This window comes from Ascaphus truei, chromosome 19 (genome assembly GCF_040206685.1).
Source record: "Ascaphus truei isolate aAscTru1 chromosome 19, aAscTru1.hap1, whole genome shotgun sequence".
Taxonomy (NCBI): Eukaryota; Metazoa; Chordata; class Amphibia; order Anura; family Ascaphidae; genus Ascaphus; species Ascaphus truei.
The window spans coordinates 36,294,402-36,310,089 of record NC_134501.1 but is presented as its reverse complement, the minus strand read 5'-3'; the positions used below and the strand labels follow the sequence as shown (position 1 = coordinate 36,310,089).

The 15,688-nt window shown below is 46.3% G+C and overlaps 1 protein-coding gene across 3 annotated transcripts in view; it reads right to left on the bottom strand.

Moving 5' to 3' along the window:
* Positions 1-15,001, bottom strand: part of CYLD (CYLD lysine 63 deubiquitinase) — a 57,720-nt gene extending 42,719 nt beyond the window's left edge. For 2 of the 3 annotated variants that reach the window (XM_075577145.1, XM_075577147.1), the window contains exons 1-6: positions 14,932-15,001; positions 14,696-14,776; positions 7,217-7,850; positions 4,640-4,945; positions 2,360-2,465; positions 1,061-1,159 (exon numbers count right to left, since the gene is read on the bottom strand). In XM_075577145.1, the coding sequence (XP_075433260.1) occupies positions 1,061-1,159; positions 2,360-2,465; positions 4,640-4,945; positions 7,217-7,723 (1,018 nt within the window). In that variant the 5' untranslated portion in view covers positions 7,724-7,850; positions 14,696-14,776; positions 14,932-15,001. Of the gene's footprint in view, positions 1-1,060; positions 1,160-2,359; positions 2,466-4,639; positions 4,946-7,216; positions 7,851-14,695; positions 14,777-14,920 lie in introns of all 3 variants that reach the window. The other variant, XM_075577146.1, reaches the window with a different exon arrangement.
* Between the last annotated feature and the right edge of the window lie 687 nt (positions 15,002-15,688).

Sequence of the window (15,688 nt, the reverse complement as noted above, 5' to 3'; positions counted from 1 at the left end):
ACAGTTCTTTTGAAAGCTCCTTGTATTGTCCCTGAATATATTTGTATATATATATATATAGTTATCATATCTCCTCTTAGACGCCTCTTTTCTAATGTAAATAAATCTAATTTAGCTAGCCTCTCCTCATAAGATAGATTGTCCATCCCCTTTATTAATTTTGTGGCTCTTCTCTGCACTCTCTCTAGTTCCATAATGTCTTTTCTTAGGATTGGTGCCCAAAATGTTACTCCATATTCAAGGTGTGGTCTTACTAATGCTTTGTAAAGGGGCATAATTATGTTTACTTCTCTTCCATCCATTGCCCGTTTGATGCAAGATAAGATCTTGTTTGCCTTTGAAGCTACTGCATGACATTGGGCACTATTGCTAAGCCTGCTGTCTACAAGCACTCCTAAATCCTTCTCCATCAAGGATTCCCTTTAGTGATGCGACAACTACCGGAAAGCGGAACTATTACCCTCACGTAGAAATCTGTAAGGTTTTTTTTATGATTGATTTCATCACAGTCATTTAAAGTTCAGGCATTTCACGCCAAGGCTCTAATATACACGACAATGATGCGTCCGGACAGACCTCTCTGGGACAAGTCAATGAAAGAAGGTACAATCCTGTATATACGGGACATCTGGCGACCCTAACCTTAACCCTTTAACAAAAGCCATGCTGCAAATATTCTATTCCCTCTGCCAGCAAAGGGCAGGGAGGCTAAACCCATTTACACGGACCGGTTATGTGGACTTCTTCACAGTTGACGGCACACATGAAGAGGGGACTTGTGAGGTTTAGAAAAGCGCTGAATAAATGAAGAACAGACCTGGGAGGTTTGGAAAGCGATATACGATGTGATGTCATCTATGAACATTCGCAAAGGTCCCCAAAAAGGTATCGTGACCTGCAGACAATCTTCGTGTCCAGGACCAACACAGCGTCTACCACTTTGCAACGCTATAGATCCTACAACATTCTCTCTACACTGCTATACATTTTTTATTTTTTTTTAAAGGGTGGAGTGTTGGGGGTAACGGGTGGCGGAAGTAAGGGGTGACTGTCCCATTACCTGTGACCTTTGGCTTGCTGTGGTTGGACACACTTTTCTCACTGCCACATCTGGAAGTGTAGGCGAGTTTCAGAGGTCTCCTCTCCTGAGATACCGTCTCTGGAACATCACAGAAGGGGGGGGGGGGGGCATCTCATGACACAAGTTTCCCCACTTTACAAAAACCCACTGCAATGTGGGACATAACTGTGTGTCCATTAACATCGGCGTCCCATCCCCAAGAGCTGAAGAAACACTTGATGAACCCCATCTCAGTCAGAGGCCCCGGAAGAAAAAGAAATTGGGCTTAATTTGCTTTAAGCACAGTTATTTGTTTAAGGAAGACAATGAAATTTTTACAAAATGTTGTTTCTAGGGTCAACTACCAGGGACTGCCCCTTTAACTGGTGCTAAACTGTAAGGCACCTCATCACGCCTTAGCACTATTTAGTAAAGATGGACCCAAGTCTCAGTGTTTTTTTGCAATATATTGTGAAGCTGCTGCTCCATACTGGAGATCTTAGTCCTGTTCATTTTAATGGAGCAGAAGTCTTCTCCTGCATGGGAAGCAGTTTCAAAACAGACTTCCGTCGGGATTTACTAAGGTCCGATGCTGGGTATCGCACCCGATACAGCACCAACCGCCACAAACTTGAATAGTTATTGGTGATCAAGGTACGAAAGCCCGAATCGGACCACCATAAATTTGCCCCCAATGTCAAGTTTCGTAGCTCAAACAAACTCTGATCTGCAAAGGTATAGGACTTCTGGGGATTATTAGTTCATTGTTACCCAAAGGGCAGGACCTTACCTGGCCATGAATGTCCAGGGCCAAGGAGGTGAACCCACTCCACAAATGTGTCCAGTTTTGCAGAGCGATCCCTTTTATAAAGGACATCTGGATCCTGCTCGCCCACAACCCATGCGCGAGCAGTGGGAGGTCAGTGAAACTGGCAACCGTCTAGGCGAGTTAGGGCCAGCAGCCCTCTGAGCAGGAAGGGGGGCAGGGGAGGGGGGGGAGGGTATGGAAGGCATTATTGAACTGTGGCAACCAGGTGGCAAGGAGCCCTTACGGAGTACAAATGCCCAGAACTTTGACCAAATCAGGAGGCAGCATTTCAATAACGGCCTCCTGTTTAGCCTATAAACTGTGTTAACTGTAAGGAAGCAAATTAACAATCTCCTCAAGGGACGGGTGTCCAAGCAAAATGTTCCCACCCCCACCAGCTACTAACTCTCTGAAAAAAAGCATGAAGAGGTTGCCCCACTGCTGACCAAGCGATACACACAGATAAATAGCCGAGATGGTGTTACTCGTACCTGGGATGATATCGTTAATGTGCAGAAGGAGCGTGCTCTCCACACTAGCAAAGCTGCACAACTGAATCCCGTTGTATTTTCCATCCCAGTTTCCGATGGGATTATCCTGCAAAGAGATGGAGACTGAGCAGGACGTGTGAACACACTTTACTATCGGCAGGCTCTCTGAAACCGAGGTTTCCAAGAGAATGGAGATACGGACAATTGTGGTACGATGGGGTGTAGGGAGGTGGAGTCTAGGTCTTGGATTTCGAACCTGATCAAGAAGTTAAAAAGGACCGTCTCCACCAGCTTGCTATTATTGTTCTTCCTTTTATAACCAACCTGAACCAGTTGTGGGGAGCGGGGTCCCCAGCATCAAACTTTTTGTCCCCACCCCCCCCCCCCCCCCCAAGGCTGTTTAAAAGGCAAAATGGTAGACTCGGATCGGCCAATGAAAAGGCCTATTGGTGACCAGTGTCCATATTTCCAGTCTTGGCAGCCATGTTGGGTCAAAACCAACACACGCAGGAAAAAAAAAATGAAATCCACTACTTGTGGGGATTGTGAGGACAGATGCAGGAGATACTTTTATTTAATGGTTGGATATTTGTTTTTTGTTTCTTTAGAAAGAGGTATACAGGAATATGGCGAACAAGTTAAAACGTAGGACAAGCTGTGATCCGGGGTGCCATCTTACATTTGCTCTAGTTCAGGGGTGGCCAACTCCAGTTCTCAAGGATCACCAACAGGTCAAGATATCCCTGCTTCAGCACAGGTGGTGCAGTCAAAGAGTCACCTGTGCTGAAGCAGGGATATCCCTAAATCCTGACCCGTTGGTGGCCCTTGAGGAGTGGAGTTAGCCGCCCCTGTACACGCTTCTCTCGCTGCCACATCTGGAAGTGTAGGCGAGTTTCAGAGGTCTCCTCTCCTGAGATACGATGCTGGACCATTCCGGGAAGGGGTCCATCCCCCTCTGCAATGCATACTGCTTTAAGTGCTGGCGGAGACGAGGACTGTCTGCAGGTACATTTTTGAATCGTAGTGATCAGTAGTGGCCATCATTTAATAGATCCCGGGAGATTTTTTTTTAAACAAACATTACAATTTAAATAAAAGACAAACCCAGCTTTAAACTAAACATATCTCTAAAAGGGGAAGACAATACAAAATATATCATCATTATTTTCAGGGACTGTGTGTAATCTTACTGTTCATTTAATTCATCTTTAAATATGCCAAACCTACATTTAAAAAAGGTGCAATCCCACAGTCGGCCAGAAAACATCCTTTTTTTAAACAGGATGATTGGCTTCCCGGTAGAAATCTAGGCATGCCAATAGCAAAGATTTGGACGTTTTAATTCTTTAGGAAAGTATTTACAAGCTGAATTTTCTTACAGGTCTTTGAATAGGGGAGGGTTTGTAAATCTGGTGTTTCTCTTTAACCTGATCACACCCTGCCCTTATCAGAGAGCCAATAAAGATAAGGCAAAGGGGAGAGAGGAGGGCTTTGCCTGTGCAAACTTTTGTTGAACACACAGTGACATCAGACAAAAAGGAGGAGCAGAAGGAAATCAACCCCCCCCCCACATCTCAGCTCACCATGTTTACATAATAACTTTATAAAATGATCAGAAAATACTTATACAGTAGTTGTCAGATTTTGGTAAAGAAAAAAAAAGGCAATAATCACCCGATGTGATGCCCTGAAACATATCACTGCCATTAGTACACTTTACCCCTAGGAGAGACTGACCCCTTAACCATGTCACTGCCATTAGTACACTTTACCCCTAGGAGAGACTGACCCCTTAACCATGTCACTGCCTTTAGTACACTTTACCCCTAGGAGAGACTGACCCCTTAACCCTGTCACTGCCATTAGTACACTTTACCCCTAGGAGAGACTGACCCCTTAACCCTGTCACTGCTATTAGTACACTTTACCCCTAGGAGAGACTGACCCCTTAACCATGTCACTGCCATTAGTACACTTTACCCCTAGGAGAGACTGACCCCTTAACCATGTCACTGCCATTAGTACACTTTACCCCTAGGAGAGACTGATCCCTTAACCATGTCACTGCCATTAGTGCACTTTACCCCTAGGAGAGACTGATCCCTTAACCATGTCACTGCCATTAGTGCACTTTACCCCTAGGAGAGACTGACCCCTTAACCATGTCACTGCCATTAGTACACTTTACCCCTAGGAGAGACTGACCCCTTAACCCTGTCACTGCCATTAGTACACTTTGCCCCTAGGAGGGACTAGGTAATAAAGTCGAAGGTTGCTCACCATGTCCACGCCGACAAAGTAACCGAGGTTTTCTTTCCCCGGCAGGACGTCACAGAATATGACAGTCCCAAATTCCATGCCCTCCCCGATCTTCAGCGACACCCTCGAGTTGATCTCCAAAGGCGGTATTTCAGACTGGCTGGTGTCTACCGGAGACGCGTAATCGCTCTCCACCTCGTCGTCATCGTCTTCGTCGCACAGCTCCAGCTTGTCGAGGGCCACGAAGACTCCGCACTCCTCGTCGCACCGGAAGAGCGGCTTCCCCTGGTACGAGCCGTCTGTAAAACCTTGGCCGCGGCCGTCTTCCTGGAGGGGGGTGGGAAAGGAAAAGGAATTTGGAAGATGCCCTTTGCAAGACTGGTGCTCCCTGTGTCATACAGAGCTTCCCAATCATTAGTAATGTACGAGACCCTTGGGGGCAATCTCCAGTCCTCAAGGGCTACCCTCAGGTTTTCAGGATATCCCCGCTTCAGCACAGGTGGCTCAGAGGGCCATTTGTGCTGAAGCAGGGATATCCTGAAAAGTGGACCCGTTGGTGGCCCTTGAGTTCTGGAGTTGGCCACTCCCACAAACAACATGGGTTCATCATTGTGTAGTGGTCAGTTTTGATAAGCCAACGTTTCTCTACGTTCCTGGAGAAATGCAGATTTGCTGTCGGTCATGATATCTTTTGATGGACATATAAAAGTTCTTTGTAGATAAAAAGATAATGTATGGAGTTTGTGAAAAGCTAACAGGCTGCTCTTCTTCATGTGTACAAATCACCAGAGAGACCAGTGAGGTTTGGAAAGCTCTTTACGGGATAAATGGCGTGTTGGCCCACTGAAAGATATCATTACCTGTAGCAAATCTACATTTCTCATCATTTGTTTTAATTTTTTTTTTAGTGTTTCAACGGTTTGGTCTCATTGAGTCGGGGAGAAGGACATATGGATATTGTTTAATGATTTATCGGCTTTTTCTTTGCGTCTCGCTCACTGTGTCGGCTTTTTGCCTGCTCTCTGCACTCTTCAAAGGGAGGCCAGCTTGCAGATTAAAGGACACCCCTCTTGGATGAGGAGGAGGAGAGCTGCAACATTTACAATTATTTTCTTTCCGTTGCACTGAAATCTTCAAATTATTATACTCTAATTAACTTGTTCAACAAAGCCACTGCAGTCAACTAGCTTCCTTTATATCTACAGGTCTCGTGGCTTTGTGAATGAACTCCTGTGTTTAATCTAAAGATTTCGAGCTTGGGATCTCCGTCTCAGAGTAGATTCTGTTGCCTTCTGCAAGTTACATTGCAGCTTTTCCAAACAGTGATAAGTAACATACGGTACACAGAATGTAACAAACAGGCAAACTTTACAGCATACACGGTTTAGGTCTCGAAGGGTTTCCAATATGTGCCATGTAAATGGGGGGACGACACTTCCAAAGAGTAAAGGACCAAACCTTTCATCAACATTGTCACTGCGACGACACACTGAATACAGAATGAGCATGTTAAGTGGCCTGTAATGCGGTTACCCGTTACCCTTCCTATACCCTCTGTAGCGGTCTAGAACATTTGGTCACAGCCATTTTGTCGCAACCAAATGACTGCCGGCACTTTGCCGCGCCTCACCCCGCCACCGGAAACCTTACACCTACCCTAACACCCCCTACCCCAACTGCTAAAACCCCTACCATAAACCCCCTACCCCAGACCCTTACCCTAAAACCACCTACCGCTAAAACCCTTACAATTAACCCCTTCTTTAAACAGCAATAAAAAGTCCCGTCTGCGGCCGACCGCCGGCGATTAGTCGCGGCAAAATGGCCAGGACCAAATGTCCCATTCCGCTCTCTAATTGCACACGATTCTGCCCTCAACCCCCCGTGTCCAATCTTCCCACCCACTTGGAAGCCTCAGGTCCCCTTCTATCCATCACCTGGACAACTCCGAGCAAACCCATTCTCCACGGATCCGCGGTATGCGCCCTGTGTATTACACACGGAGCCAGCACCACCATCATGTCCTGTGTATTACGCACGGACCCGCGGTATGCGCTCTGTGTATTACACACGGAGCCAGCACCACCATCATGTCCTGTGTAATATCTGGGATATGTTGTGGTCAAAACTCAAGTGGCTGAAATAAGTCGTGTGATTGTGCCGGATTTACAAACCAAAAATCAACAGCTAAAACCCGGGAGAGAGATCTCTGGATTGTACAGAATAGGCAGCGTGTGAAAGGCCTTCTACACTAAACCCCTTCTTCTTTAAAAAGAAACAGGAAGTGTGAACGTAGTGGTACTCCGGACATACGCCCTAGCACAGGCGGGGCCAACTCCACTCCAAGGGACACCAACAGGTCAGGTTTTCAATATATCCCTGCTTCAGCACAGGTGGCGCAGTCAAAGACTGAACCACCCATTGAGCCACCTGTGCTGAAGTAGGGACTGATTGAGACTCCTGTGCAGAAGCAGGGATATCCTGAAAACCTGGCCTGTTGGTGACCCTTGAGGACTGGGCCACCCCTGCCCTAGTATCATCACACTGGTTGCTGTGCCGCATCAATCAATGCTGCACATTAACAGGTAGACAACGTACCAGTAACTCCACCCCAAACCATATTGCAGTGAGGGGTCTCTCAAGTAACAACGGTCCCCTGTAGCGCACAACTCCAGGGAACAGTCCGTCTGCCGGCCTCAGAAACACCCTCACAGCCGAGCCCGGCTCGATCTGCAGAGCCTTGGTAAACCTGGCCTTGTTTTTGAACAGGCTGTACCGTTCCTCGCAGTTCGTAACGGCCAGAAGCAGCTCCGCAATCTTCTCGCCAATTTCAAGAACGTCTTTCTCGTCCACAATCAGAAGAGCGTGAGACTGCTCCAGGATCTTCAGTCCTATCTGCACCTTCTTGCCCTTGGAGGAGGGAATGCCCCTGCTGTGTGTCGTTGACCGCTCCTGGACATACTGCCCGATGCTGCCCTTGGGCACCTTCACTAACTTTTGGCTCTGTTTGTCAATCAGGCTGCCCTCCTGGATCAGCAAGTAGAAGATTCGCTCTTCCCAGTACGTCGAGCTGGCTTTCTCTTGACCCCAGAGACTCGAACTCATCGTGACGATGTGGGTGGTGATGGGCGGCGTTCAGCAAACCCGAGGCTCTGCGACAGATACTTTAACAGACATCCTGGACTGGGAAGTTTTGTCCACGAAGGGAAGTGAAGAATAACAAGCAGGCAGCCTGAAAGAGAAGAAGAAAGCGCAGTGTCATACATAAAAGGACCAAACAGTCTGAAAGTGGAAAAAGTGCCATTGTCGCTGGTTATCATCCTGTTACTTAGCCAACGTATGAGTACTGTGAATGGATTTTCTCGTCTCTCTAGAGAGGGCCAACATGAGATCATCATTTATGAATAATCTTTATAATGGGCGAATGCCATCATGTGTGACCTTGTATACAATCAGTCAAGAACGAATAACCAATAGTAAAGGCAGAAAAGCAGATTATTGGTTGATGCTCGCTCATAAAAAAATCGGTTAAGTGTTCAAAATTAGCACCAACAATGAAACAAATAAAACTTTATTATTGAACACACAGTGCTGTAATCACTAAAAGTCTCCCGGATGCAAGAGAACGATCAAAAGAAGCCCCGATTAATATAATGTACACACACACACAAACATTTAATGGCTCTCCTTTCCTCTGATTCTGCCCTGAGTGTTACAGCTCACAGACTTGGAAGAGGAATAATGACCAGTTCAAGTCTGGGAATTCAATCTACGGGGTAAATTTACCAAACAGGGAGAGCTAGAGGAAGAATAGGGACGGCAGGAACCATTTCCCATTTCCCAAATAGTTTCACTTTCACAAAAATGTGTGTCCCGGTTTACCTCATTAATAACCCAAATCACACACGCACAGTGGCATTGAGGTAATCTAGCTCCAGATATTCTACCCCACTCCTGGTGTTAAACTGCGGTCCCTCAACGTTCATGGATTTGTAGACTTGTTTTCTGGATTTAGAGAAGCAAGACTACAAATCCCAGAATGCTTAGGGGAAGCTGTAATATATATATAAAAAAAAAAAAAAAACAGGGCTGAACTGTACAGTCCGTTGTTGGGTACGATCTGAAGCGGTGTAGTTTGGGCTTGTGAAACCCCATGTGTTATTTTGCCTATCCAAGTCTACATATTTAAGCCGTTACAGTGTTGAGTTCTATTAGCTGTATTGGTCGTGGAGAAGTGTAGGTTTGTTGTGAAGCAAATAGAGGATGCAGGCCGGAAGTTCTTGACATCTACTAGCTATAGTACGCTGATCTCATCTTGCGATCCACTCTCCCAGCAACAGAACAATGAATGGCTGCTCTTCTCTCGCTGGGACAGGGGATTATTAGGCAGAGCTGTAATTTAGATCACACGGGCAGTGAGTGAAATGAGGCATTACACACTCAACCTACCCACAGCAAGATGAAAATAGCATTCTGGTTCATTTTAACCACTTCATTGGCAGATGGAGAGGCGCTGCAGAAACCCTTAATAGGACTTTTGGAACGAGGGTTGGGTAAACAGAGTGTGTGTGTGTGTGTGTGTGTGTGTGTGTGTGTGTGTGTATACGCACACACACTATTTGATTATTGTCAGTAGTTAAAAAAATGCAAGTAGGTATACTGTGCTGTATGAAGGGATGTATATGCATAATTTTATAAGTAACATATCTTCAAGAAATTGCCAAGTGGCAGCATGAAATGGGTTTATAAAGATGGCCCAGCACTACACTCCGTTTACGCAATGTGACAATTTCTTGAACACCAAGTTGTTTCTCTCAGCTGACTGTCAGTGCAGTGTTCAGAACAGACTAAGCCATTGTCAGCTCAAACAAGTGTTTTAATCAGCACCACTCCTATGGAATAAATATTATGTATGCCATAGCAGTATGCATAAACTTGCCTATATGAAAGTGTTTATTTGGGTTATGGTACAAACAGATCTGATGTGTCAGCTTACTAAGTATGTCATTTGAATACATCCCCATCACCTAGTGCCACAAACACATTCTTAAACCATTGCTTAAACGCAATCACTTGCCTCTTCCTAAAGAGGAGTATAAAGACACACAGCAAAAATGTACAATTATCTACACCAGGGGAGCGCAACCTTTTTCCCCTGCGCCCCCCTGACGGCTGTCCCCCTCTCCTCGCGCCCCCCCCCCCCCTGCTTACCTCGACTCAAACGTCCTGGCAACACGACTTCACATGGCCCCACGGCATTATTTGACGCCGAGTAGCCATGAGTCGTCTGAATCAAGGTAAGGAGAAGTTGACAGAAGCCTTGCAGCTCCCCCGGCAATAATTTAAATGCTTTCGGGAATCGCGCGGGGCCTCTATAAACCCGGCGTCCCCGCAACGAATTTCGCACCCCCGCTTCCCACTTTGCGCACCGCTGATCTACACCAGGTGCTGAAGCATGATATCCTTAAAACCTGACTTGTTGGTGGGGCTTGAGGACTGGAGTTGGCAGACCCTGTGTTAAAACAAACTGAGATCACCAAACACAGCTAGAACCTCCATCCTATAGTGCAGCATTGAGCAGCAAAAACTTAGCAACCACAAAGAATCCTTTAGGCCCAAACTTTTCTAAACAGCAACCAGAATGCAGCAAAACCTGGAAAGTTATACCTGGTATAAGGTATCTTTTCTGCAAGTCTGATCACGGGTGAGAAACACACCTGGGTCTCCCATGACCACGGAGGCACAATCACTATAAACTTTTGTATGACCCATAAATATTTCACCGTCTCTTGCTTTTCTTCTGGAGCTCCTGTTTCACTGAGTAATGAAATATAAATGGCAACGCTTGAGTTAAGATCTAAATATGACAGTGGTGATGATGGTTTCCTTGTTTATCGCAAGGCATGGCAGGCTACTGTATTGCTCTGTGGTCAGGGAAATAGAACTGAATTGCATGTAAGGACGTTATGTAGTTAATGCCTTTGCTGTCAGACCTGGAGGTCTCTATACCAACCGGCAAAGTATATCCAAGTACAGGAATGGCAGGCTGGGCAAGTACGGGGTAATAACCTATAATATTCCATATTGCTAACATGTCTTCATTTCTTGTTGACCCGTCTGTTGGTTTGACTTCAGGGCTCTGTTCTGGGACCTCTGCTTTTCACTATTTAAACACCGTGACTTGGTGACCTCATCAACTCTTTTGGCCTTAGGCATCATCTCTATGCAGATCTATCAGCCCCGACCCTCACTCCTGCAATCCAGTCCCAAGTCTCTGATTGCCCCTTGGCTATAGCCTCGTGGATGGCACTTACAGCCTTAAAACATAATATGGCCAAAACTGAGCTCCTTATATTTCCCCCTAAACCTGGCCCAATATTCCCTTTTTCCCCCATCACAGTAAACAGTTCTATCATCTATCCTGTCGCCAAAGCACGTTGCCTGGGAATGACATTTGACTCCTCCCTTTCCTTCTTCATTCACGACATGGCTAAAACTTGTTACCCTATTTCCTCGATTCCAAGACGCAACTTTTATCCGATTGTCACATGTCTGAAATCGGGGTGCGTCTTAGAATCGATGTATTTAAAAAAAAAAAAAAGTGTCCACAGTACTAACCCCCTCTTTTCACTTACCATGTTTCAGGGAGGTCCCTTGTCAACAGAGGATGAAGTGGGCGGCGGCAGCAGGAGAGGTCCCACGGTTGCAGATGGTTGAAGATGGACAGTGAGCGGGAGTGCAGCGGCAGCAGGACAGGTCCCAAGTCTGCAGGTGAATGAAGATAATAAGACAGCAGGTGTGCGGTGACAGGAGATCATAATAGCAGGAGAGCCGAGCAGGAGCAGAGCAGCAAAGGGGAATGGCTGGGAAGGAGCACACTGTAACCGGAAGTCAGACACCGGTCAACTTCCGGTGTTACAGTGTGCTACTTCCCAGCCGTTCCCCCATGCCACTCTGCTCCTGCTCAGCTCTCTTGCTATTATGATCTCCTCCCTCCACCCACCCGCTGTCTTATTTTCATTCACCTGCAGACTTGGGACCTGTTCTCCCACCGCACACGCACCCACTGTCCATCTTCAACCATCTGCAGACGTGGGACCTCTCCTGCCGCCGCCGCCACCACCCGCTTCATTCTTTGCTGACTTGGGACCTCTCCTGAAATATGGTAAGTTAACAAGTAATTTTCCTCGATTGTAAGGGCCAAATCGATGGTGCGTCTTAGAATCGAGGAAATACGGTACTTCTTCCTCTGAAATATTGCCAAGATCTGTAATTTCCTCTGTCACGCTACTGCTAAAACTCAAGTTCATGCCTATACCCTCTCCCGCCTGGATTATTGTAACATACTGCCGACAGGCCTCCCGGCCTCACAATTTTCTCCCCTGCAATCTATAAAAAAAATTATTCTGCTAGAATTATTTAACTTTCTCCCAAAACAGTCCCTGCTTATCTCCTCCTTAAATCCCTCTCCTGGCTTCCCATCAAATTTCGGATCACCCACAAAGTTTTCCTCCTTACCTTCAAGTATCTCCACTCATCTGCTCCTCCCTATTTAACAGGTTTGATCTCTCGCTATACTCCTGCGCTCAACCCATAACTGTCTCCTTTCCACCTCTGCTGCTCTCTGTCACATTAAACCTTTCCCCTCACTGCCTCTTACCTGCGGGACTCCCTCACACTCCGTATACACCAAGCACCCTCTCTCCCACCTTCAAGACAAACTTTCAAATTCCCCCCTCAAATGAAGCATCCCAACAGCCTGCACTCATGGCTACTGTCCCACACCCACAGTCACCCCTACCAAGCACTGTCATCTACTGCACTTATTCCCTCACCTGCTCTCTCCAAGTCTCCCATCATACCACTGAGGCTGATTCCATGGTAAGCCGTGCGAAGGCGCGCTGAGGCTGAGGGAAAGCAGGTGCTTTCCCTGGCCTTAGTTCGTGCGCCATCCCAAGGGCGTGTCGGGGGGCGGGCCAGTGACATCACGGAGCTGGTTCGCCCTCATTGGGCGAACCGCACATGTGACCGGCTCTGCGCTCCCGTGAGCGCCAAAACGAGAAAAAAAAATTAAGTGCTACGCCTCCACACGCCTGCGCGAGCCCCTGCTAAAGCCGCTCTCATTGCGGCTGCAGGGGCTCACTGTCAAGCGTCAGCGCGCCTCAGCACCTAAGCGCTGACCATGGACTCAGCCTTAGATTGTAAGCTCTGCAGGACAGGGATTTACTTTCCGATTGTCTGAAATCTGTTGCACTTATTGTACTATTATTCCCTGTAATGTATTGTCGCTCTTATAAAGCGCCAAGTACAGCTGTGGGCGCTACATAAATAAAGATAAACATACATAACCATAAAGGGGCTGATACGCTATAATAAGATTTGTATTTCCAGGGCTGTCCAAGTCTTTTCCTGACCCTCGGGTTCTGCTGCTTTCCTTACCCACAAACTCCAATACAGAGGTGAATGTTGGGACACCCTTACAGGGAATAGGATTTGCAGAACCAGGACTGGTTACACTTGTCCCTGACAATAATAATGAAGTTGCCCCATATATAATTATGTATGTATGTATTTATATAGAACCATTAATGTACATAACCCTTCACAGCAGTAATACACGTGACAATCATATAAATAACAAATAATACAAACAACAGGTCATGGGGAGAAGTGCTTCAGACAAAAGTAACATTTAGGAAGAGGAGTCCCTGCTCCGAAGAGCTTACAATCTAATTGGTGGGAAGAACCTACAAAGACAGTAGGAGGGCATTCAGGTAATTGCAATAGGAACCCACAATGCCAGATCTGGGGGTCTCCATACTAATCTGCAAAATATATATCAGTCAGGGGATGGGAGACACAGGCTGGACCAGTCCCAATAGATTCCCATACAGTTAGATGGGTTTATACCCTATAGGGAATGGGATTTATATACCCAGGACTACAGTCTCTGGATATATGGGAATCAGCAGCTTTCCATACCAACAAATTCACTATACAGAGGCATTCCTAAAGAGGTGAATGTAACGACATCCTTAAAGGGAATAGAATTTGCAGACCCTGGACTGGCTAGTTGTCCCTGACAATAAAAATGAAGTTGCCCATAGAGAACAAACAATAGGGTCCCAAACTGACAGTCCTGGAGGTATCCATACTAGCCTGCATAGTATATCCAAATGAGGGGATGGGAGAGTCCCAATAACTCCCCCTACAATAGAATAGATGGGTTGATACCCTACAGGGAATGAGATTTACATACCCATGACCCGGTCTCTGGATATATGGACCTGCTTTCCTTACCGACACACTCACTATGTAAGGTATATGGGGAATAGGATTTGCAGCCCCAGAACCAGCTACGCTTATCCCGGACAACAATAACGAGGTGGCCCATACAGGTCATACAATAGGGTCCCAAACTGAAGGTCCCTGCACCAGTCTCCATAGTATATCCCAATGAGAGCATGGGAGACACCGGCATTGTCAGTCCTGGGTACCATCCCAATAGATTCCCATACAGGTCATACAATAGGGTCCCAAACGGAACATCTCTGTACCAGCCTCCATAGTATATCCAGGGTTGCCACCTATCCGGGTTTGACCCGGAGATTCCAGGTTTCGGGAATTGACCTCTGGGCTACGGGTTGACGTCCTCAATCTCCGGGTGGCGGCAGCGAAACGCTGCATCTTAGCCTGCTGCAATTTCCCCCTACAACTGCAGTGAAGATGGCTGGACTGCGTCAAATGACCCCGCGTTGCCACAGCAACCGGACGCTACGTGACAAAATGGCGCTACATGGCGTTACGTTGCCGCCTCACCACACCAAGTAAGGGATTATTGTTTCCTGCGAGTTGGCCTTCGGTAGAAGGTATATCCCAATGAGAGCATGTGAGAACCCGGCATGTGTACCATCCCAATAGATTCCCATATAGGTCAAGGAGCTGACACCCTATAGAGAGAGGAATTCACATCCCCAGGACCCCTGATCTATGGGGGATCAGCTGATTTCCTTACCCACAAACACACTATACAGAGGTACCCCATATAGTAACATTCACGTGAGCAGGATTTCTCACCTCATCCTGAGACCCTCCTGTCACCGGCACAGCAAGCTCTTCCACAGCCAGCTTCAGCCAGGCGCCATATATACTGCGGGGCTGGGAAATAAAACACAGGAAAATGGTGAGTCAGTGTATACAGTGTATCGGGGGCTCTGACCCTCTCCCCGCTCCCACACACCCACCCCGGGGGCGCGCCGCCTGCCATTAATATGTACCCCGCTGTTATAAATAACCGACTACCTCATATTTACCTCACGTCAGCTCGCCCAGGCGCAACCTAACCCACTACCCCCGCCTAACCCCGCCCCCCTCTCCTATGCAAGACATGGAGCCGCCGCACGGCGCTGCCTCTGATTGGCCGGCGGGGCTGTCACTCTCGCGCGCCCCCTCCTTTCAGGGGAATTTCCAGGCTGGGGGGGTAGAGAGGCGCGCGCACAGGGCCAAAGTGGTGGTGTTTTGGTGCGCGCTGATTGGCCGAGCGAGGTTGGAGCCTTGTTTGCTTATTGGCTGGCGGAGGTGTTTGATTTGGGGGCCGAGTGTCACACACTCAGGTCTCAGGGACCAATGAAAACGAAAGGAGCCTGACACGTGACCTAGTCAACAGCACATTGTATAATATTGTCATATTATTACAATATATATTTTTTTGTTTTAATTATTAATAACAATACATTTTTTATTATTAATACTAATGAATATTAATTGTATATCAATATCATATATTAGTAATATATATTTATGTTTTCATTAGTAATACTAATACAGTATAATTAATATTAATATTGATAATATTATTAATACTCAATAATCAATGATGAATAATACCTATTTTATATTCTCTTTAATATATGAATATATATATTTATATTTGAATTATTATTAACAATACCTTATTATTGCTAATAGCATTACTAACTAAAAAAATACTTACTAATACTTATTGTATATTATTATAATGAATATTATATATTTATGTTTTCATTATTAATACCAATACATTATTATTAT